Genomic DNA, 20747 nt, shown 5'->3' on the forward strand with positions numbered 1-20747 from the left:
ACTCCTTTGTCTAACTGACATTTTTTTCAGTTGGGTCCTATAGTTAGTTACACCAAGTTGAAAATTGTGGATTGCGAAAGTAATACCCTCTGCAGTGTATTTTAGGGTTCTCTAGTGGCCTGTGGTTAAAAAATGACAGGGAGAGGCGCCAGAGTTTTGAGGAAGGTCTTCTCAACAACTTAGGAAGCTGGTGGAACTTTCCAGGCTAGGTCTGGAAAGAACTCTCCATGTAGAAATAGCCTTCAAGACAAGATGCAGGCTGAAAAAAGAAGTTGGCCTCTGCATATAGGTAACTTCTTTCTTTAATTTTAAATTAATTTTTCTTTTTATTTATTTCTTTTTTAGTGGTGGGGTTTGAACCCAGGGCCTTGTACATGCTAGGCAAGTGCTCTACCACTAGCTCTGAATATATAAAGTCTTTTTTTATGGGAGTACTTGAAACTTTCAAAAGATCATTCGTGGACAATATTTTTGTAGCAGATCACATTCATTTTGGCGTGTGCTTTGTGCTCAGTGGACAAAATGTGCTTAAAATGCACCCTCTCACCTCACATTCTGGAATGCGAGTGCTCGGTTATTCTGCAGAAGGACTAATACACAGAGAGGCTGAGACATTCACCAAGGGCCACTCAGCTAGTAGGTGCTCAAGCCAGGATTGAAGTGGGATTTGTCTGGGTCCATACCACGTGCTTCTAACTCTTCCTCCTCAGTGTTGCCCTTAGGATCAAAGGGCCTCTGGGGCTTCCCTTGGTGTAAACATGTGTCCATCCAGAATGAGTCCGATCGGTAACAGCTCCTCCTGGGTCCTGTCCCCTTACATTGGATCCACCCTGGCAACCAGAGGCTTAACCAACGGCACCAGCTTCCTGTGTCTATTACTAGGAGAGCCCAGGAGCCCCTGAGGGGTACCACCTGTGTCCGGGGGCCATCAGTAGCTGCAAGGGAGACTAGAAAAGCAAAATACCATGAGCCAGTGAGCATGTCTTTAAACGCAGTGAGGCCATTGCAGTCAGTCCTTGCGGGGGAGCTAATAAGAGTGAGTCCAGGGTCCAGCACGCGCAGGTGAGGGCAGGGTGCAGGTTCTCAAGCTGCCTTTCCTGACTGCGCTTCCTGGTGGCCAGTGCAGCTAGTCTGTGTCCAGGGAGTCAGTCAGAAGGCCACCTCCAGAGTGGAGTGGTCCTGGTTCTGATGGTATTAATTTGGAGGACAGATGGAAGAGGGACATGGAACTTTAAAAAATATTCCAGTTGAAAGAAAGGCTAGAATTCCCACCCACCAGCTACCAAGGAATTGATGAGTGTCAAAAGGTGCAAGAACTTCATCTAAATAAATATTCTGGCGGGGCTGGGGCTCAGTGGAAGAGCACTTGCCCAGCGTGTGTGAGGCACTGGGTTCGATACCTAGCACCTCATATATAACTAACTAAAATAAAGGTCCATTGACAATTAAATAAATAACAATAAAAATAAATAAATGTTCGAAAGGGGCATCGTGCTGGCGAATCCCTCAGCCCGCTCAGCCGCTCGGGACACAGGTGCTGCAGGTTTACAGGGTTACCTTGGGCCAGGGCCCTCCTTAAGGAGAACTGGGCATCTTGGGAGGAACCCGCGGCCTTGTGGGAGAGACAGAGAGTCTTTCTAGAAGTCCACTAAGTGGCTGCCAGCTATGCCTGAGCAGCTAGGAGCCTGAGGGGGGCGTGGGAAGTGGGGGCACATTCCTAGGACAGGGCAGGTTGAGTGCCCAGGAGCCTGAGGAAGGGTGAGCAGGCCGGGCATGGCGGGAAGCCAAGCCACGGGAAGAGGCAGGAGGAAGGACCAGGCCCACCCAAACCTGGGCCTCGCCCCCCTAACTTCAGGGAAGCCCTGTCACTTAGGTCCATGCCAGAGTAACCACAGCTGGCCTTCCATGGTGGACATGGAGGAGTCGTAATCAGGGCCACTTTCAGCAGCAAGTACCAAGAAAGCCTCTGCCCTGTTCTAGCAAGAAGCCTGGGGCTTTGGGGTTGGTGTGACAGCTCACGATGTCCTTGAACACCCCGTCCCCACTCTGTCCTTGCCTGGAGGTTGGTGCGTGGAATGCAGTGGACGGTCCTGGGGGAAGTGGGGAGGGGTGACCCTCACATCAAACTGCACCTGGGCAGCCTGGAGGCTCAGTCCCGCGCTCCCCACACGGGGACCCTCCCTCTGCGCCTCCTGAGAGTTGGGGGGGAGGCGGCCTTCAAGGAAGGGAAGGGGCGGAGTCCAGAAGCCCTTGGGCGGCTGAGCAGCAGACCTCTTCATCCCAGCAGCTGGGGTGCAGGGTGGTGACACTGGCTCAGTGGGGGCCAGTCATTGTGTCATTGTTCACTGCGTTGTCTGGGCCAGGATGAGGAGTGACACAGTCTGCCCTCGAGCTGACACAGGCCTTGGGATGGGTGTGGCGGCTCATTTCCTCTGCGGCCTCCTGGGCCCTCCCACTGACTCAGCACCTGCCTGCCCTCCCTGTCCAGTGGCTTCACTTCCCAGGGGACCGCATCTGCACTGAGGGTGAGGCCACTTTGGTTTTACTCCCCCACGTCTCCGTGGGTCCTGGACACAGTTCTAGAGGCCCATGACATGGTGGTGAGGTGTATGGACACGAGAACCTGGGGGATCCCTTGGGGAGACTCTGTGCAGCTCACAAACTGTGGCCGTGGGCAAGTTACCAGCCCCCGAGCCCTCAGCTTGGCATCTGTGTCTGTGGGTGCGCTGAGCGCCCGTGTGTGTGTGTGTGTGAGTGAGAGAGAGAGAGAGAGAGAGAGAGAGAAACGCACTGTTGGCACCTGCGTGAAGGGTGGCATTCTGGAGAGGTCAGGTCTGTGACCCTTGGGCAGCTGGGGGTCGTAGATGGGGTTTAAACAGAGGAGCTCTGGTTAGATTATGTTCGAGAAAAAGAGCTTGCAGGTGGCGGTCCTGTCTGGTCCCGTCTGGCTCTGGATCAGGCCCATCACCTGCCCTGCGGGGAGAGGCCGGGCGACTGCTGGAGTGGCCAGGTGGCAGGGAAGGCCGAGTGGCGGTGGCTCCCTGTAGCTCCCACAGAGGCGGCCTCCTCCTGTGCAGCACAGGATGTCTCCTGGGATTCTGGCACAGCTCAGGAGGAGCAGGCCAGGACTGGGTGCCCAGCAGCTGCCCGGAGTGAGGCAGGTGCCACATGGCCGTGGTGGCCTCCTCCCTCCTCTGGGCCTGTCACAGCCCTCCCTCGCCTGCGCCTCGCTGCCCTTTCCCTCCAGGCAGGCAGCTCCGCACGTGCAGAGGCAGGGCCACGTGCAGAGGCAGGGCCGCTGCTTGGCCTGACTGTCGTGAGGGGAGGGGATGTCACCCTCAAGCCCCCTGAGCGAGATGTGTCTGCACCAGGCCCACCACAGAGAGGACAGGCTGCCAGACCCACTCAAACCTGGGCCTCGCCCCCCCTAACTTGACCTAAAACCCCGTGACCCAAAACCAGGGAGTGCCAGGCCGGGGCAGCAGCAAGCCGCCCAGTGGCGTGGGTTTGCAGGTCTGGCTCCCTCAGGTGCTGGGAGACAAGGGCCACCTGCTGCCCATCTGTCCTTAAAGCATTGTCAGCAGGTCAGGGTCAGGAGCCAGTTCATCAGTGTTCTTATTGCCCCTTCTTAAAATAGCTGGGTTACGGTCACCGTTAAAAACAAAAACATGACAGCCTCAGATTCCTGTGGGTTGGAATTCTGCCCTTGATTGGCACGCCTGCCTGCTGGTGCCAAAGTAGTCCACGTGCCCAGTCCTGCCGTCCACGCCCAGGGCTCAGCTAAAGTGCTAGGCTGGCTTTGAACTCGTGGTCCTCCTGCCTTGGCCTCCTGAGCCTCCCGGCTAGAATCTCCATCTTCTTTTTTTTCAGTTGTCAGTGTACTTTATTTATTTATCTATCTATCTATCTGCAGTGCTGAGAATCGAACCCAGGGCCTCACACGTGCTAGGCAAGGGCTCTGCCACTGAGCCACAGCACCAGCCCCAGAATCTCCACCTTCTCAGTGGCTCTGCCCACTGGGGAGCGCCAGACTCGTGCTCCGGGAGCCCTGCACCCCGCTGCCTCCTGGTGTGGGATTCCCCTCACCTGGGAATGTCCACTTCCCCTCCACAGTCGCTGTCTTTCCAAAATGACCCCAACACTTCCAAAACCTCAGAGCTGTGTCCCCAGAAGAAGAGGGAGGTCATCATTTTCAGGGTGTGCTGGGGGGTCTCGAGAGGCTTCAGCTGGGGGCACTGGAAGCAAAGGTCCAGGAAGGGCAGAGCGCTGGCCGTGCAGAGCTCCCAGCCCCCAGCCAGAGACAGGCCAGCGACGCAGTGTTAGGCGCCCACAGCCCGCGCTGGAGGCCACCACCCCACCTCCAGGCTGGTGATGCTGCAGGTCACTGTGGAGGTTAAACCATCACCGTGCAAGGTCCTGGAGGTCAGGCTGACCAGGGAGCCGTGGAAGGTGGGGGCCGGGGAAGTGTGGGCGCTCTGGAGTTCCAAGATGCTCTCTTGGGCAGCCTGGAGAATGGGTGGGCTGGAGCCCACCGGAAGCAGGGAGAGGCGGAGGCAGCTGTCCACAGGTGAGCGGCTTGGGGACAGCAGGAAGGGAACGGGTGTGACGGAAGGAGACTGGGAGCTGGCATTGGCCAGGATACATAAGCCTGGAGTTAGGGGTGACTCCACGATTTCTGATCCATGGGACTAGAGGGCCTCTGGGCATGGCCTGTGGGACACAAGCCCTCCCTTGACCCTGGCTCCCTGCAGGCCTCTAGTGGTCCCCCAGTTGGAGCCTGTTAAAGCCCCTGTTTCAGTCAGCTTTTTCACTGCTATGAGTAAAAGACCCGACCAGAGCAATTTTTTAAAAACATTATTTTTTAGTTGTAGATGGACACAATATCTTTATTTTATTTATACCTGGATCGAACCCAGGGCCTTGCACGTACTAGTCAAGCGCTCTGCCACTGAGCCACACCCCAGCCCCAAGACCAGAACAACTTTAAAGGAGAAGTTAATTTGGGGGCTCATGGTTTCAGAGGTCTCAGTCCATAGACAGCAGGCTCACTCCTCTGGGTTTGAGGTGAGGCTGAACGTGATGGTGGAAGAGAGTGCAGAGGGAAGCAGCTCACGTGATGGTCAGGGAGCAGAAAGACAGGTCTCCACTCACCAGAATCAAAGTACCTACCCCAAAGCCAGCTGCCAGTGCCCACCTCCTCCAGCCTCAGTTACCCCTCAGCCATTCCTATCAGGGGATTAAGGCACTGATTGGGTTAAGGCCGTCACCACGCAATCATTGGTCCTCTGAACCTTCTTGCGTTGTCTCACACGTGAGCCTCTGGGGGTCACCTCACATCCAAACCAACCAACCCCCCAGCACACCCTGAACATAGTGGCCACTCTCCTCTCCTGGGGAAACAGTGTCATGGTTTGGGACGTGATAGTGTCGTGTGTGAATGTCCACTGCCCCTCCTGCAGCAGGTGGGACCCTCTGCTCAAAGGGACACTCGCTCAGCACCTTTGGATCCTCCATGTGGCTGTCAGTGTGTGAGTCTTCAAGGTGACGAGTGTGGCACATAAAAGCCACCGTCAGTAAACAGTTGTGGGAGGCACGAGTCTGTCAGCCCTTTCAAAGGAGCCCTTCAGGGCTGGGATTGAAGAGTGCTCGCCTAGCACAGGCGGGACCCGGCTTCGATCCTCAGCACCACATAAAAAAATAAAGGCATTGTGTTGTGTCCATCTACCCCTAAATATATATATATTAAAAAAAAAAAGGAGCCCTTCAACATCCCTGTCCCTGGTCACAGTCCAAGGGAGCGCTAACGCCCTTCCGCCTCTGCCACTTGACCATGTTCTGGGCCACTAGCCATCTGTCTAGCTGCAGGACCCAAGGGTGGCATTGAGATCAGGTCGGTTTCAAAACCGGAGTCTGGGAAGGCCCAGTTTGAGAGCAGGAATGTCCCCAGCCCAGCATGGGCATGTCCTGAAAGATGAGCCTGCCCTCCAAGGTGCCCTCCTGGTCCTCGACAGACTGGTTGAGAACGTTCTTGGGCCAGTCTTGGGCCCGCAGGGCAGTGCCTCTGTGCATCTTGCCACCACTGTGTCCCAGTGCAATTCTTCATTAGCCTGATCGGTGGGCAGAAACTGTGGCTTGAAAGGGGATAGGCTGGGTCACCTGTTGGTAATGCCGTCCTCGATTCCTGTATAAAAAAGGTCCCTGGGAGATTGCAGAGGAAGCTGGTCACAGTGAGTCCCTCTAGGAAGTGGGGGGCTGGGGCAGGGACACAGAGATCTACTCTCCATTGTATGCTGATCTGGAAATTTCTACATTTTGAACCTCATGAATGATTCCCAACTCCAAAGACACCATACAGTCAAGAGGGGACTCTACAAAATCAGAGCAATACTGGCCCTGTCACCATGTCAAAGACAAGCAGTCTGAGACCAGGCCCCCTAGATTCCTGGCCCTGCTCATCCACTTGGCAGACTCTGGGCCACAGTTTCCTCTCTTCTGCCAAAGGGCAGGGGTACCCCCAGCCCCAGGTGGCCACCACAATAGTCAAGTGACAACTGGGCTAACGTATGTCAAGCTGGCCCATCTTAAGTGCCCAGAAGGGTCTGCCTCGTGTCCCCCTCCCTCCTCACCCCACTCTTCACATTTGCCCACTCGGGCCTTCGCACACCTGTGACTTGTGGCTGCTTCCTCCCCAGAGAAGGCTACAGACGGCTCCCTGCAGGGCGAGGACTGGGCCCTCAACATGGAGATCTGCGACATCATCAATGAGACCGAGGAGGGGTAAGGACCCTCGGAGGGCTAAGGACCCTCAGGCGGGAGGGCCAGCTACAGGAAGTCCACACCTGCATCCCTGCCAGCCCCGCCCAGCCCCTCACCATCCCAGCCACAAAGTCCCGTCCAGCTCATGGCCCTGTTGTGGGGGGGGGCTGCCAGGTCCTCTGAACCCACCTCGGTGACCATGTGGCGTTTCAAACATTTTTGGACCATGATCCAGGCCAGTCCCTTTATTGGGGGCTGAGAGGCATAAAGAGGTTCAAAGCCCCGCGTCACAGCAGGTCCCTGCATGCTGCCACCCACACCGCCTCTCCACGCCGCAGCAGCTCCCTGGACGAGGCCATCTGGAGGCTCCCAGGGGAGGAGGAAGTGGCCTGGTGCCCTTCTGCATCCTGAGGGGTGGACTATGCGTCAGGGACAGCGGGCTCCCTCTGAGCAAGAGCGCACGCGGGCCACACGTTCACATCCCTAAGATCTGGACACAGCAGGGCAGGTCCAAGCGGCGCTTGCCGGGCAGTCGGGCAGCGGGCGTGGTGTTCCCGTGCTGTGGAGCCCTGCCGGGGGACATGATGTGAGGCGTCAGGGTCTCAGCTTCTCTCCTCTGACTAGTGTTTGCCAGCCAGCTGTGTGACGCGACCTTGGACAAGCCCAGGTCTTTGTCCTCCGTGGCCAAGCTCTTCTAGATCCTTCCAATGGTAGCCCAAGTCCCTGAGGGGAGCAGGAAGGGGTCACTGTCCTCAGGAAAGCCCTGCAGGGACAGGCGGGGAGGGGTGTGGTGGCCACAGCCAGTGGGAAGGCAGCCAGGTGCGTCCTGTGTTCAGTGAGTCGGCATGTCCCTCTCTGGTTTTTACTGGGGTGATCTAGTGACCCCTCAGCCAGCACAGAGAGCTTCTCAGCCAGGTGCACTCTGCATGGAGAGGGGAGGGAGGCTGCAGGTGCCCGGGCCCCAGAGTGGAGGCCCAGTCAGGAGAGGCAGAGGCTGCTGGGTCCCTCGAGTGTCCGTGTCCGTGGCTTGATGCTCACTTCGTCCGGAGGCTTCTCAAAGTGAAGTGGGGGGGATGGTGGGCAGAGGGCAGGCCACCAGGAGAGAAGACAAGCAGAAAGCCTCGTGGAGCCTCCGGAAAGGCTGGCGCCCTGTGGATGTGATGCTGGAGGTCACTGCAGTGTCCTTGGAGACGGCAAGCTCCATCTCCCTGCTGACCCCAGGACGGCAGCAGGCACAGGGCCTGCCGTGAGCCAAGGCAGCCGTGCCCTGGGCCTGCGTGTTGACAGTCTCAGTGTGTTCGCCACAGTCTCTCCGTTGGGTTGTGGCCTCCTTGTCATCCACCTGGCTCCCAGCAGGGTGCTGGACACCAGGTGCACAGCATGCGCTAACTGCCCTTTCCTCCGGCCATGCTGTGAGAAGCAGAGACAAGTCCCTCTGGAGCCTGGAGTGGCCCCCAGAGCGGCACCTGTTGCAGTCAGCTTCCATCACTATAACAGAGTACCCGAGATAATCAGCTTATTAAGAGAAAATCTTTATTTCAACTCACAGTTCTGGGGTTACTCTAGGCCTTGGCGAGGCAAGCCCATGGTGGCAGGAGTCCAGAGCCGAGCAGAACCGCTCACCTCATGGCCTAAATGCAAAAGAAGAGTGAGAAGGAGGCCAAGGACCCACCCCAGTGACCTGAAGGTCTCCCACTAAGCCCACCTCTCAAAGCTTCTGCAGCTTCCCAATAGCACCCCCCGGTGACCAAGCCTTAATACATGGGCCTCTGGGGGACATTCCACACCCAGAGTATAGCAGTGGCCACACAAGGGCCCAGGAAGGGCAGGAAGCTACCCAGGGTGCACTGCATGGAACTGCTGGGCCAGGTTCTGGGCCAGGCCCTCCCTCCCTCCCTGCCCTGTCCTGTCCTGTCCTGTCCACTGGCCCTGGCCCAGCTCGCCCGACACCTGGTCTGCCCTGGAGGCCTTGCCCACACCTTCCCTCCTGACCAGGACCTGTGCCAGGGTTCCAGGCTCCCGGGTCGCCCTTGATGGATCAGCACTGGCTGGCAGGTCCCTGCTTGGTCAGACTTGAAGGCCAGATGGACAGATAGAGGGCCGGCCAGGCCGGGGCATTAGAACACTGCCCGCAGGCCATTAGCCTCAGTGAGGAAGACGCCGCGGGGCAGGGCGCGGTGCAGACCAGGCTCAGGGGCTGCAGGGGAGGCCTGTGGTCCTGCCTCTGGACAAGCACTCGCACCTCTCCCCAGAGGGAGCGTCCAGCAGGAGGCCTGGGCCCCGCACGGGGAGCCCTGCTGAGCAGCCCATCCGGACACAGCTCAGGGAGGAGGAGACACCGAGGCCGTTCCAGGGCCCCCTGGATTGAGGTGCGCAGCCTCCCTGAGGAAGGGGTCCTCTGCCTGAGCCTTTCTCTCTTCCTTCTGCTCAGCCCCAAAGATGCCTTCCGCGCAGTGAAGAAGAGAATCGTGGGGAACAAGAACTTCCACGAGGTGATGCTGGCTCTCACGGTGAGTGCCCCACCTGTCTGTCCATCCGTCCTCCCCTCCATCGACTACACGACAGGACCACAGTCTGCTAAAGGCCACTTCCCCTCAGGCCCAGCAGACGGTCCACCCCTGGGCTCCTCTGGAGGGCAGAGTGATGGTGATGTGGGAGCAGACAGAGGCCACCTCACCTTCGAGCCACTGGCACCGAGAACCTACAGGCGCTTAGGAAACTCAGGCCCAGGGAGGGGGTGTGGCAGGAAATTAGGTGTCACCTGGCTCTTTGCCACCCCAAAAAATGAACCCAGGGCAGTGCCAGGGGCTGAGAACAGGTTTGCCCACCGTCCTGAGCCCATCCAGGCCCCAGAATGGGTGGGCACAAGTGGCTGTCCTGGCTTCAGGGGGATTAGGCTGGGCATAGGAAGGAGCACAGTCTGTCCCAGCCTCCCCCCACAGCAGCAGTGTCCCCAGGAGGGTCTGGCTGAGCGGACAAGCAAGGGCAACCCCACCAGGGGAGGGAGGGAACCCAGCACTGGTCCTCGGGACCAGTGTCCCCAGGTGTGGCAGCTCGGGTTCTGGTTTCCCCTTGGAGAGCCGCCTCCCCTCTAGACAGTTCAGCTGAGGACCAGCATCAGGATCCAGGGGACACTGACCCGTGGAGGAGGGGCTGCAGCCAGCACGCCAGCCCCTGCACATCCCGCCCCGAGACAGCTCGAGTACTGGGGCGCGGCGCACGTCAGGAAGTCCCCTCTCTTCTGCCCCACCTCCCACCTGGGACACAGGAGGAGCCTGGAGGGAGGCTGGGCACTTCCTTTCCTCTAACTGGGGCACACCTGGGCACCTCTCACCCTCAGGTCTTGGAAACCTGTGTGAAGAACTGCGGGCACCGCTTCCACGTGCTGGTGGCCAGCCAGGACTTCGTGGAGAGTGTGTTGGTGAGGACCATCCTGCCCAGGAACAACCCGCCCACCATCGTGCACGACAAGGTGCTGAGCCTCATCCAGGTGAGCCCTCGGGTGGGCCGGGGGCAGGGCCAGGAGAGTGGAGGGGGGGGTCCTTCCTGAGTCCCGCTCGCCCCAGGCTGGGGGTGGGGGCCGGTACCAGGCCCTGCTTGCCTTGGGGAGATGGTGTGGAAGTGGGTGTGGCGAGACTGGTCACTCTGTCCCTCGCTGGCTGCAGGTGGTAATAAGAGGACTGGCAAGTCAGGGAAAGGGCCTCTGTTCCCTCCGAGGCGCCAGGCGGGTGGGCTCACAGGGAAGAAGGTGAGCAGTGGTTACTGGCCATGTCCCCTTGTCGCCTCTCAGTCCTGGGCTGACGCGTTCCGCAGCTCCCCGGATTTGACAGGTGTCGTCGCCGTCTACGAGGACCTGCGGAGAAAGGGCCTGGAGTTCCCCATGACCGACCTGGACATGCTGTCACCCATCCACACACCCCAGAGGGTGAGGAGGATCCCCACGTTGAAATTCTGGGCAGGGCAAGCTCACCCCCAGGTCCTGCTGTGGCCTGGCCTTCCCGGGAGGCCCTGCTCAACTGTCTTTTGCCCCTAGACCGTGTTCAATTCAGAGACATCATCAGGACAGACTTCCCTAGGCTCTGACAGTGGTCAGCGAGGGGAGCTGGGCCAGCACAGCACCCCCCTGCCCACCCCAGCCTTACTGCCCCGCGATGCGCCCATCACACCGACCCCGGAGCAGGTAGGCAGACGAGCCCCCAGCAGCCCTTGGGTCCAGGCAGGTGTGGGGATGGAGCCCCCGTCAGTATCTGAGGTGCTACTGTTCCCACTTTAGAGCAAGGTTCAGAGAGTGAATTCACTCACCCAGAGGCACACAGCTCACGGGAGGGAGCTCAGGTCTGTCTGAGACCTGACAGTTTCCAAACCACGCTGTCCAGGCAGCACCAGAGAAGTGCACAGCCCCTCAGCCTCGGGCTCCCCTTTATCTGTGTGGTGCTGTGCTCGGTTAAGGTCTCATCCTGACGGAGGCTGTGACCGAAACGGCTGCACAGAAACTCAACGTGGCCCGTGCACGGCGCCCTCCTGCTTCCACGAGCCGAGCCTCCCGCAGAAGCTCTGAGGCGGAGCGGGAGAGTCTAGGGCACTTTTACCAGGTTCTTGGCCAGCTTTGGGGTGGCCCATCTCAGGCGACCTCTCAGCCATTAGCTGGGAGCCCTGCTGGCCGAGGCCATGACTGGTGTGAGCTGCTCTGGGTGGGCTCGAGCCTGCGCAGGGGTCTTTCCAGAGTCAGCTGATGAAACCTCTGCCTTGTTATCTCCTGGCCAGTGTGAAATCACCCCAGCGTCATAGATGCCACCAGAAAAGTTTTGCCAACTGGACAAAATAATTCAAGGCACATAAAAAATGTAGAACCACCTCTAATCAAAAGTCACCCGCCCTGGCTATGACCTCGAGCAGCTTGCCTGAGGTCTAGCAGGTCATGGGTTAAGACTGGTGACCTCGAAGTACCCGAGGGTCCTCGCAAAGCAGCGCTGAGAGGTTCTCGGTTAGTTTCACAGTCTGCTTTTGTCCCCTGGAAAGTGCGATGGCGTCAGGAGTGTGGTGGGTGACCCCCAGGCTCCTGCGGTCAGGCCCCTGTGGTCTGGATGTGCCGCGTTCCCCGCTCTCTCACACCACAGCGCTGGTCCAAAGGTTTCAGGTGTTGTGAACAGAGCGGGCTCCGACCGTCCCTAGGCTGTGAAAGCTGGGCGTGGGAGGCCATCTACCTGTGCCAAGGTTAAGCCAGCAACCCGTGTGCTAGCTCCTATGAAGCAGCCCATAAATGGCGAGCGCCATCACAGTCATGCATTTCCCCGGTGGCATTCATATTCTGAAGACAACTGTGACGTGGTCACACTATTCAGAGTCCATCAGCATTTCTCACAGTGTAGTCCTGTGGCTGCCGGAGCCAGGAGCCGATGTGTGAGGAAGGGGTTCTGTAGGCAGGTCTCATGGGGGCGATCAGCGTACAAACCTCTGTGAGCACAGAATCCCCAGGTCCCGCCTCGGAAGACACCTCGCTGTGCACCTCAGGCTACTGTGACGCTGTCCCCCAAGCCCAAGCCCTTGGCTCCCTTTGGTCATTGAGACAACTGCTAAAGCTGAGTTTTATGCTCAAGGTGGTGGCACAGTGGGACACTAAAGCAGACCAAGGTCAAGAAAGAAATCCCAGTCCCCCAGGAAGGAGTGGGGGACAAAGTCCCCATCCTCCTAGGAGAGAGAGAGGCAAAGCCCCAGCTCTCCCTGGAGAGAGAGGGCCTGCAGCCTGTCCCCTCCCTGAGGAGCCTCCATCCCCAGGGCCTTGTTAGCTCCACCTTGGGCCCAGGAGAGGCTGGAGCACTGCTGCCACACGGCGCCTCTCTCCCCGCAGCCTGCGCCTTTCGGCTTCTGCCTGCCAGACCTGGCTCCTGGGTTTGGAGATGGCAACGGTTGGTAACGCCCCTGTGCGGAGCCCTGGGGCTGGGGGACAAGCCCACCACAGGTCCTGAGGCTGGGCTGTGTCTCGGGAGCCAGGAGCGAGGCTGCCTGGGGAGGGGGCCAGCCAGGCAGGCCGCTCCTCGGTGTCACGCCCGGGCGCCAGGGGCTGCAGACCCTGCCCCCTGACTCCCGGCCGTGGGTTTCAGATTGGGAAGCTGCGGAGCGAGCTGGAGATGGTGAGTGGGAACGTGAGGGTGATGTCGGAGATGCTGACGGAGCTGGTGCCCACCCAGGCGGAGCCTGCAGACCTGGAGCTGCTGCAGGTGAGCCAGGGCCCTGCCCAGGTGCCCCTTGCCCCTTTGCCCACCCGCATTCCTTCCCAGACCACGCTGTAACCTTCCTGGCTCGCTGGGAACCTCCAGGTCACAGAGGAAATGTGACAGCAGGGGCCCTGGGCTGCTCAGATGGGAACTCAGACCTCAGTTCTGTCCCTTCTGTTGGGCCAAAGAACCCCTCTTGTCCTGGTTTCCTCTCTGTCAGGTGCCACAGTAGCCTTCTGGTACAGGCTGGCTGTGAGCGTTAAGTGAGGAATTGCATGGAACCGCCAGCCCCGTGTCCACAGTCAGCCCCCTGGTGGCCCTGGGATGAGCTGGAAGGTTTCAGCCACTGCTCAGGACGGGCGTCTTAGCGGGGTCATGTGGACTTTGAGTTGAGATGGGTCTCGGGGGCCCAGGCAGGTGGGAGCGTTGAGGGTCACTGCTGCGTGGCATGAGCCAGTGTGCCACTGGACAGAGGGCTGTGTCTGGGGAGAGGCCCCCTCCCTGTGGAAGTCAGTTCATAGGCGCACCAAGAAGGCTGGGGACCTCCAAAGCCCAGGAGTCAGCAGAATCTGTGAGGGGACAGAGTGCTCAGTGCTTGTCTGACCTGCGTCACTCTCTTGTCCCTGTGCCTAAGGAGCTGACTGGCCTAGGAGTCCTTCCCTGTGGGAGTGGGAGAGCGTTGGAGTTGGCCGGACGCCTGGACTTGAGGGCTGGGTGAGGGGCCTGCACGCAGCTAGCTCATGTGTCCCCGGCCAAGGTAGCTATGAGTGGTCTAGGGGACTCAGGAGGGAGAAGCTGGCCCTGCAGACACAGTGACGGCTCCCACATGTTGGGGCCTGGCTCCTGTGTCCCAGGATCTGTGAGGACATTTTTTTTAGTTGTAGATGGACACAATACCTTTATTTTATTTTATTTTTAATATGATGCTGAGGGTAGAACCCAGGGCTCCACTCATGGGAGGCCGGCTCCACCACGGTGCTGCCTCCCAGCTCCTCTGCTTCCTGCCCACTGGTCTGGCCTGTCCCTGCCTGCTGCACACCTCCAGCCCCTGGGCCTGTGGACAGTGACTCGGCTTAATTAGGCCTACTGTAGGCTACACAGGACCTTCCTGGAGAAGCTCAGAAAAGAATTTTCTAGAAGGCTGTATTAAATAGGTAGCCCTGTGTTCACTCAGAATGTACAGCGGAAACCAGGCCACGGAGTGCTTGGTCACGGAGGGAAGAGCAGAGGCCCCAGATGTTGATGGCCACCTTAGATGCCTTTGCCTGTGCTAGTGCTGAGGAGGAGTCCCTGGAGGCCTGGCCGGGGAGGGTGGGTGTCGGGGTGCACAGGAGCCGAAACCAACAGCAAGCAGCCCTGGTCCTGCTGCCCCAAGAGAAAGTGCGCATCAGCCACACCCCACGGCTCTCTGCACCCCCACTTCATGACCGAGGCCCCTATTCACCTGGCAACAGGTACCTGGGCAGAGAACAGACAGTCTTGCAAGTCTAACCTACAAAGCTGGGGGCTTTCATTTCTTTATTTTCTCCAAGTAAGTTTAAACCAGACACTCGCAAGGAAAGTAGTGACGTGCCACCAAGTGCAATGTGGGCGGGCCCTGGAACACTGGCCCCAGCACGCGGCCGAGTTGGCAGCGCCACCCAGTGTCATCACCTTGTTCTTACAGGTGGCCAACTGAGTGCCGGGCACAGGAGCTCTCGCTCTCTCTGCAGTGCTGGAGATCTGAGATCATCCCAAGTTAGAAAATTAGTGAAGATAATGGGGCAAAGATTCATGATCAGCATGTGTGGATAACGGCTAGAGAGAAATTGTGTTTTTTCTACACCCAAAGAAGTGGTGACACTGTGTTCAGCCATCACTCTTGTGCCCCCAACAGTCTTGAGTTTTGTTTTAAGCAAAGATGGTGGGAGAAACTTCCTTCTGGACACTGCACACACCAGGTTAAACCGGCAGCATTTAGCGTGTTGGGATCGCCTGTGCTTTGAATTTTAAGGTAAAGCCAGGCAAGGTGGCAAGTGCTGATAGTCCCAGCTCCTGGGGAGGCTGAGGCAGAAGGACCACTTGGACCCAGCGTTCAGGGCAGCCTGGGTAAAATAGCAAGGCCCCATCTCAAGACCAATTAATGTGATTAATTTGGGTATAGAAACCAGGAAGTGAAGTGTGCATTCTTGTTTGTAGAACCAAGAGCCATCCCCTGGAAACCACTCCCTCCTGCAAGGCCAGGCCAGGGCTGGCGCGCTGTCCACGAGGGATGGCCTTGCTGGGCCAAGTGACCGTGTGTCTCACTTCGGCCCCTGCAGGAGCTTCACCGGACGTGCCGGGCCATGCAGCAGAGGGTCCTGGAGCTCATCCCGCGCATCGCCAACGAGCAGCTGACCGAGGAGCTGCTCATCGTGAACGACAATCTCAACAACGTGTTCCTGCGCCACGAACGGTAGTGCCCCCTCCCCAGGGCCTGAAAGCCGCCCTTCCACACCCTCAGCCCCTTCCTGGAGCGGCCTGCAGCCTGCAAGGAGTCCACCCCGGGGGCTGGGCAGGCGGGGCAAGAGCATGGGCCCTGCAGCTGTGGTGGTCTGGCCTGTCCCTGCCCGCTGCGCACCTCCAGCCCCTGGGCCCGTGGACAATGACTCGGCTTAACTAGGCCTGCGGTAGGCTACTCAGGGCCTTCCTGGAGAAGCTCGGAAAAGAATTTTCTAGGCTTTATTAAATAAGTAGTTTTCAGAATCCAAAGAAGAGCAAGACAGTGAAGCTGCCAGTAAACAGGCAGGATGGCCCCTGGGCAGCTCTGGGGTCTGAGGTCAAGGTGGGGACGCAGATTCCTGGACCATGTCCCAGGTGCCACCGTCAGCCCCAAACACTCATCAAGCTTCAGAAGCCCCAAGACTGGCTTAGCTTCATTGTCCCACCAGATGGGGAGGGGAAAAGGCCTCTCAGTGACAGGCCATCAGGATCACATGAGATTGGGGAGCACAGCTCTCCAAAAGAGCGTTCAGTTGCTGCTGTGGAAGAGGACAGGGCCGCAGGGCCCGAGAGGTGGTGGCCCTCCACTTGTCACATCTGTGGCAGCTGGTGGTGACTGAGTCCATGGGGCAGTGCCTGGAGACCTCCACACACCTCCGCCTGGTGCCTGATGCCGGCCACCCAGCCTCCTCCAGCCCCATCTAGCTTGAAATGGCCCCACGGCCCTGCCTGCCCGCCTCTCTGGCTCCAAGGCCCCGGGGAATGCAGGGCCTCTCCCACATTTCAGGCGGTGGGCTGTGCGGTGGCCCCTGACACCGGTCCCCAGGCCTCTCCTGTGCAGTGCTTTCTATTCTCAGCTGCTTCTAGTCAGTGTCCTCTCCGCACCCCCAACCCCAGACACTAGGCGAGGGGACAGGAGTTCAGAAGTGATGCCACTTCCCGTGTCCCCAAGCCACTCCCTCCACTCCAGCTCCTCGGCCCCTCGGTGGCTCCATAAGGCAGGCTCAGACCCCGCGCCTTTCCCACACCACCCCAGCGAGCCCAGCGCACACAGTCATGTGAGAGGAGAAGACGGTGTCCCAGGGCAATGTCCCCGTCCCCTCCTCTGTTCTAGCCATGCTTGTTGGCTGCTGGTCGTGACTGAGGTGGCCTTATGGCTGCCATTTAAATTGGGACACTTTAGCAAATGGAGGAGGGGCCCGGCTGACAGCACGCACAGACTGCAGGCGCTCCCTGACGTGGACCCACTGAGTCGATTCTGAGACCTATGGTTTGCAGAGCTCCTCTGGAGCTGTGTCTGTCTGTCCGTCCCCTTGACTGGGGTCTTCTCTGTCTTGTAGGTTTGAACGGTTCCGAACAGGACAAACTGCCAAGGTAAAAGTCGTGTTTGCTGCGACTCGAGCGAGTGTGTTCATGGGAGGAGGAGGCCTCCCCCAGCACCCCAGGCAGGATGGAGCTGCCCCCGGGCTCCCAGGGAGGTCTCCTAACTTACGGCCCTGCCCCTTCATGGCAAATAGAGCTCTGCCACCAGCTGGTGCAGGGGCCCGAGTGGAGGAGAGAAGCCCCCTGACTCCCAGTCAGAGCCTGGGGGCCGAGAGTGCAGGCCAGCGCTTCAGGAGAAGGGAGCGGGGCTGCAGGCCGGGAGGACACTGGGGCCTCTCCTCCCCCAGGCCCCAAGTGAGGCTGAGCCAGCCGCTGACCTGATCGACATGGGCCCTGACCCTGTGGCCACCGGCAACCTCTCATCCCAGCTGGCAGGAATGAGTAAGTACCGCGGGGGTCTCAGGGAGAGCACCTCACCGTGCCATAGCAGCCTGGTTGTCCTGGGCGCTTCCGTTGTCACCAGCATGAGACAGTGTCCCTCCAAACCAGGTCCCAAGCCAGCTCTTATGGCAAGGCTGGCACTCAGGACAAAACACTGGGGCTGCCCCAGGGGTCCCCCAGGCCCTGGGCCCTGCTTGTCAGAGACCCCACTGCTGTGTGAGTGTCCCTCTGTGCTGATGCCCCAGGGCCTAAGTCATCTGGGTGCGTTTAGGTGAGTGACTTAGACTCGCTGTGCCTCTCCTTGCTTCTTGGGGACGAGGAGGAGGGAGCTGGGCCCTCCTCCTGGGTCAGGAGGATGGGACAAGCTCACAGCTGACGCAGGCTCAGGCCAGTGCCAGGCCTGGAGGGCACTCTGGGTTTGTGTGTGGTACTGCAGATGGAACCCAGGACTGTCACGTGCTAGGCAACTTGCTCTGCCGCTGAGCTACACCCCAGCCCCACCACTCTTGGTAAATGGTGGCATCGTCATCACCGTCACAGGGATTGTTTGTTTAATTTTATTCATTTATTTATATGCGATTCTGAGAATCAAACCCAGTGCCTCACACATGCTAGGCAAGCGCTCTGCCACTGAGCCCCCGCCCCAGCCATGGGGTTGGTTTGAATGCTCTTGACTGTCTGCTTCATGCCAAGTCCAGGAAGTCATCAGACCCCACCCGAAGCACCCAGAAACACTTGTTGGAAAAGCCAGTCTGCCCTGCTCCCACCTCCTCCAGCAGATGTAGGGGGCGGCCCCTCTCCTGTTCCCTGACCCTCATTGCAGCTCCCAGGGAGTGACGTGCTGCACCTGCTGCACCTCGGACAGGAGCAGACTGCAGCCAGACAGTGGCCGTGGCTTGCTCCCTGCCCCACCCGCCCCTCCACCTGCCGCCCACACCCCTGCCTGCCACTCCCCAGCACCACGCCCCGGGCCTGGCAGGGAAGCACAGGGATAACACAGGCCTCCTGTGGCCTTTCTGTCCCTGTAGACCTGGGCTCCAGCAGCGTGAGGACTGGCCTGCAGTCTCTGGATGCCCCAGGCCGCCTGGAGGACGAGTTTGACATGTTTGCGCTGACTCGGGGCAGCTCGCTGGCTGACCAACGGAAAGAGTGAGTGGCCCAACCCTGCCCTGGTCACCTGCAGGCAGGGCCTCTGTCAGGAGAGGGACTTTCAGGACCCCTGAACCTGGCGCGGTGGTGGGCACGGGGAGGAGAGGCATGCGTCCATCAGTCAGGCATGGCCCCAGAGCCCTGTGGTCAAGGGGCAGACTGTGCAGGCAGAGCTGGCCCAGAAGGGAAGCTTACAGACAGGGACCGCCTCTGCCTCGGTCTGACATAATCTGGTCAGAGGGCAACTGAGGCACCGAGAGACTGGGTCAGGCCAGGCAACTGATGTCTGGTGTCACTCGGTTGGGAGCCCAGGGCTGTCTGGTTCCAAAACTGTCCCCAGCCCCCGTCCCCCAGAGGCCAGGGAAGTTCCCTAATGAATCCTCGGGGCTCTCAAGCCCAGCCACCCTGCTCTCAGGGGAGTCCTGTGGCCCACTCAGGCCGGCCTGCCTTGGGACAGAGGTGGGCTGCCCTTCCTGCACGCTGTCCATTTTGGGGACCTGCTTTCAGCAGCCGAGGCAGGTGTGTCTGAGGGCCCGCCCCTGGCCTTGACTTCTCCCAAACTGACTCCCCACGTGCTTGTCGGGGAAGCATTTCCCTTAGTGGCCTCTTCATCCCTTTGCTTATGACCACCCGGATTGAGCTGTGGGCAGCCAGGATTCTTACAGCCAAGGAAAGTTCTAGATTAAGATCCTCTGAGCTGCTGCCACTTGGCTTTGGGTACTCTGTGTTGATCCCCTGCCCACACCAGCAAATCCAGGTCCGGTCTGATAGGCCACGGCCAGCAGGAGGGGCCCTTCCTCCCAGTTAGGATTCCACAACCTGGATCCAGGGTATTCCCTGCCCTGCCCCCAACCAGAGCCAGCCCTGGGCCGCAAGCAGCTATGTCTTTTGAGTTGTTTTGTTTTTGGTACTGGGTGAACCCAGGCCTCACACATGCAAGGTGAGCTCTCTATCGTTGAGCTACAGAGTAACATCCCTGGCCCCTTTTATAAAAAATTTTTGAGACATCTTGCTAAGTGGTCAAGGCTGGCCTTGAACTTTCAATCCTCTTGCCTCAGCCTCTGAGTAGCTGTAGCTGTCACTGGAGGTGCGCGTCGTCACCATGCCCCGCAGGCTGGCTTCACTTTGGTAGAGTGCACACACTCAAGCCCAGGTGCCCCAGGCCTGCAGTTCGCGGTTGCCATGGAGCTAGGGACGCCACTGAGGCTGCTGTGCCGGTGGAAGCTAATGGGTCAGGGGGGACTTGCCACTGTGGGGTGGCCCGTGCCCACAGGCCCCAGGGACAGCCGCCCTGGCACACTGGAGAGTGTGTCTGAGTGTTCCGGTGCCAGCCTATCTGGAGGGTGCTCTCACTGGGCTGTTCCTCCAGGGCACAGGCCCTGAGGACAGGGAAGATGGCACCTGGAGCTTGCTCTTCAGGGTGCAGTCTCCCCGGGAGAGTGGCCTGTGCTGCGGCTGCTGCTTGTGCTCTGGGACCACTTGCAGGAGGGGCGGGCGTTATGGGCACAGAGCAGGGCGGGCAGCTCTGCAGAGGGCGCCCAAGGACCCACAAGGTGAGGGGCGGGGGGAGGGGAGGAAGCACCAGGCCTGGAGCTCTTAGATGAGTGTATTACCAAGTGGCCCCGTCTGTTCTCTGCCCAGGAGGTCGAGGGCCGCTCCACAGGCTGTGCTGCCCTTTGCTGCTGCAGGGCCAGTCCCTGGCCCAGCCGAGCCTCGGGCTTCAGGCTGCTCCTTGTGGGGGAGAGAGGGGCAGGGCGAGAAGGAATCGGGAAGGAACACGGAGTTCTTTGGAGTGAAGGGAAGCAGGGTTCTCTAGTCTCCCAGGCCGCGTGCCTCACCCGGCCCTTCCCACATGCACCTGGCATATCTTAGAGGCGGCATCTGGGCTGCTGCCCGCCCCCCACTAGCAGCCACCTCTGGGTCAGGGTGTGTGATCCTTGGCATCGTGTCCTCGTCAGCTCTTGCCAGATTTAGCCAAGGATGCTAAGGGAATGAGCACACCCCTAGGCCACGCTGGCCTCAAGGTTGGCTCTGGACGGCCCTGCAAATCGTCACTTACCAGGGACAGGATGAGCCAGCCCACAGTTGCACTCCACCAGCTGCTGTGCCTTCTGGGGGAGGGTGTGTAGCAGTGCTTCTGGGATGTGGGGGTCTGCCCAAGAAGCCCCCTTCAGCCGGATGCAGGGACACACACCTGGACTCCTAGCAACTCAGGAGGCTGAAGCAAGAGGATCATGAGTTCAAAGCCAGCCTCAGCAACTTAGCAAGACCCTGTCTCTAAATTAAATATTAAAAAAAAAAAAGCCTGGGGATGTGGCTCAGTGGTTAAGCGCCCCTGGGCTCAATCCCCAGTTCCAAAAATAAAAAATAAAAATGGTTTTAATTTTTTTAAAAAATAAGCCT

At 59.1% G+C, this 20747-nt stretch overlaps 1 protein-coding gene across 3 annotated transcripts in view; it reads left to right on the plus strand.

The window, feature by feature from the left end:
* Nucleotides 1-20747, plus strand: part of Tom1 (target of myb1 membrane trafficking protein) — a 31379-nt gene that overhangs the window by 5226 nt on the left and 5406 nt on the right. The window contains exons 2-11 of one of the 3 annotated variants that reach the window (XM_046429516.2): nt 6693-6777; nt 9188-9266; nt 10097-10246; nt 10547-10681; nt 10790-10936; nt 12858-12974; nt 15272-15405; nt 16772-16805; nt 17102-17195; nt 18224-18344. In XM_046429516.2, coding sequence (XP_046285472.1) covers nt 6693-6777; nt 9188-9266; nt 10097-10246; nt 10547-10681; nt 10790-10936; nt 12858-12974; nt 15272-15405; nt 16772-16805; nt 17102-17195; nt 18224-18344 — 1096 coding nt within the window. Of the gene's footprint in view, nt 1-6692; nt 6778-9187; nt 9267-10096; nt 10247-10546; nt 10682-10789; nt 10937-12857; nt 12975-15271; nt 15406-16771; nt 16806-17101; nt 17196-17303; nt 18109-18223; nt 18345-20747 lie in introns of those variants that run through there. The other 2 variants (XM_046429518.2, XM_046429517.2) reach the window with 2 other exon arrangements.

Source organism: Marmota monax, unplaced genomic scaffold (assembly GCF_021218885.2).
Source record: "Marmota monax isolate L192 unplaced genomic scaffold, Marmota_monax_Labrador192_F-V1.1 WCK01_AAM20220418_F8-fsc00051, whole genome shotgun sequence".
Taxonomy (NCBI): domain Eukaryota; kingdom Metazoa; phylum Chordata; class Mammalia; order Rodentia; family Sciuridae; genus Marmota; species Marmota monax.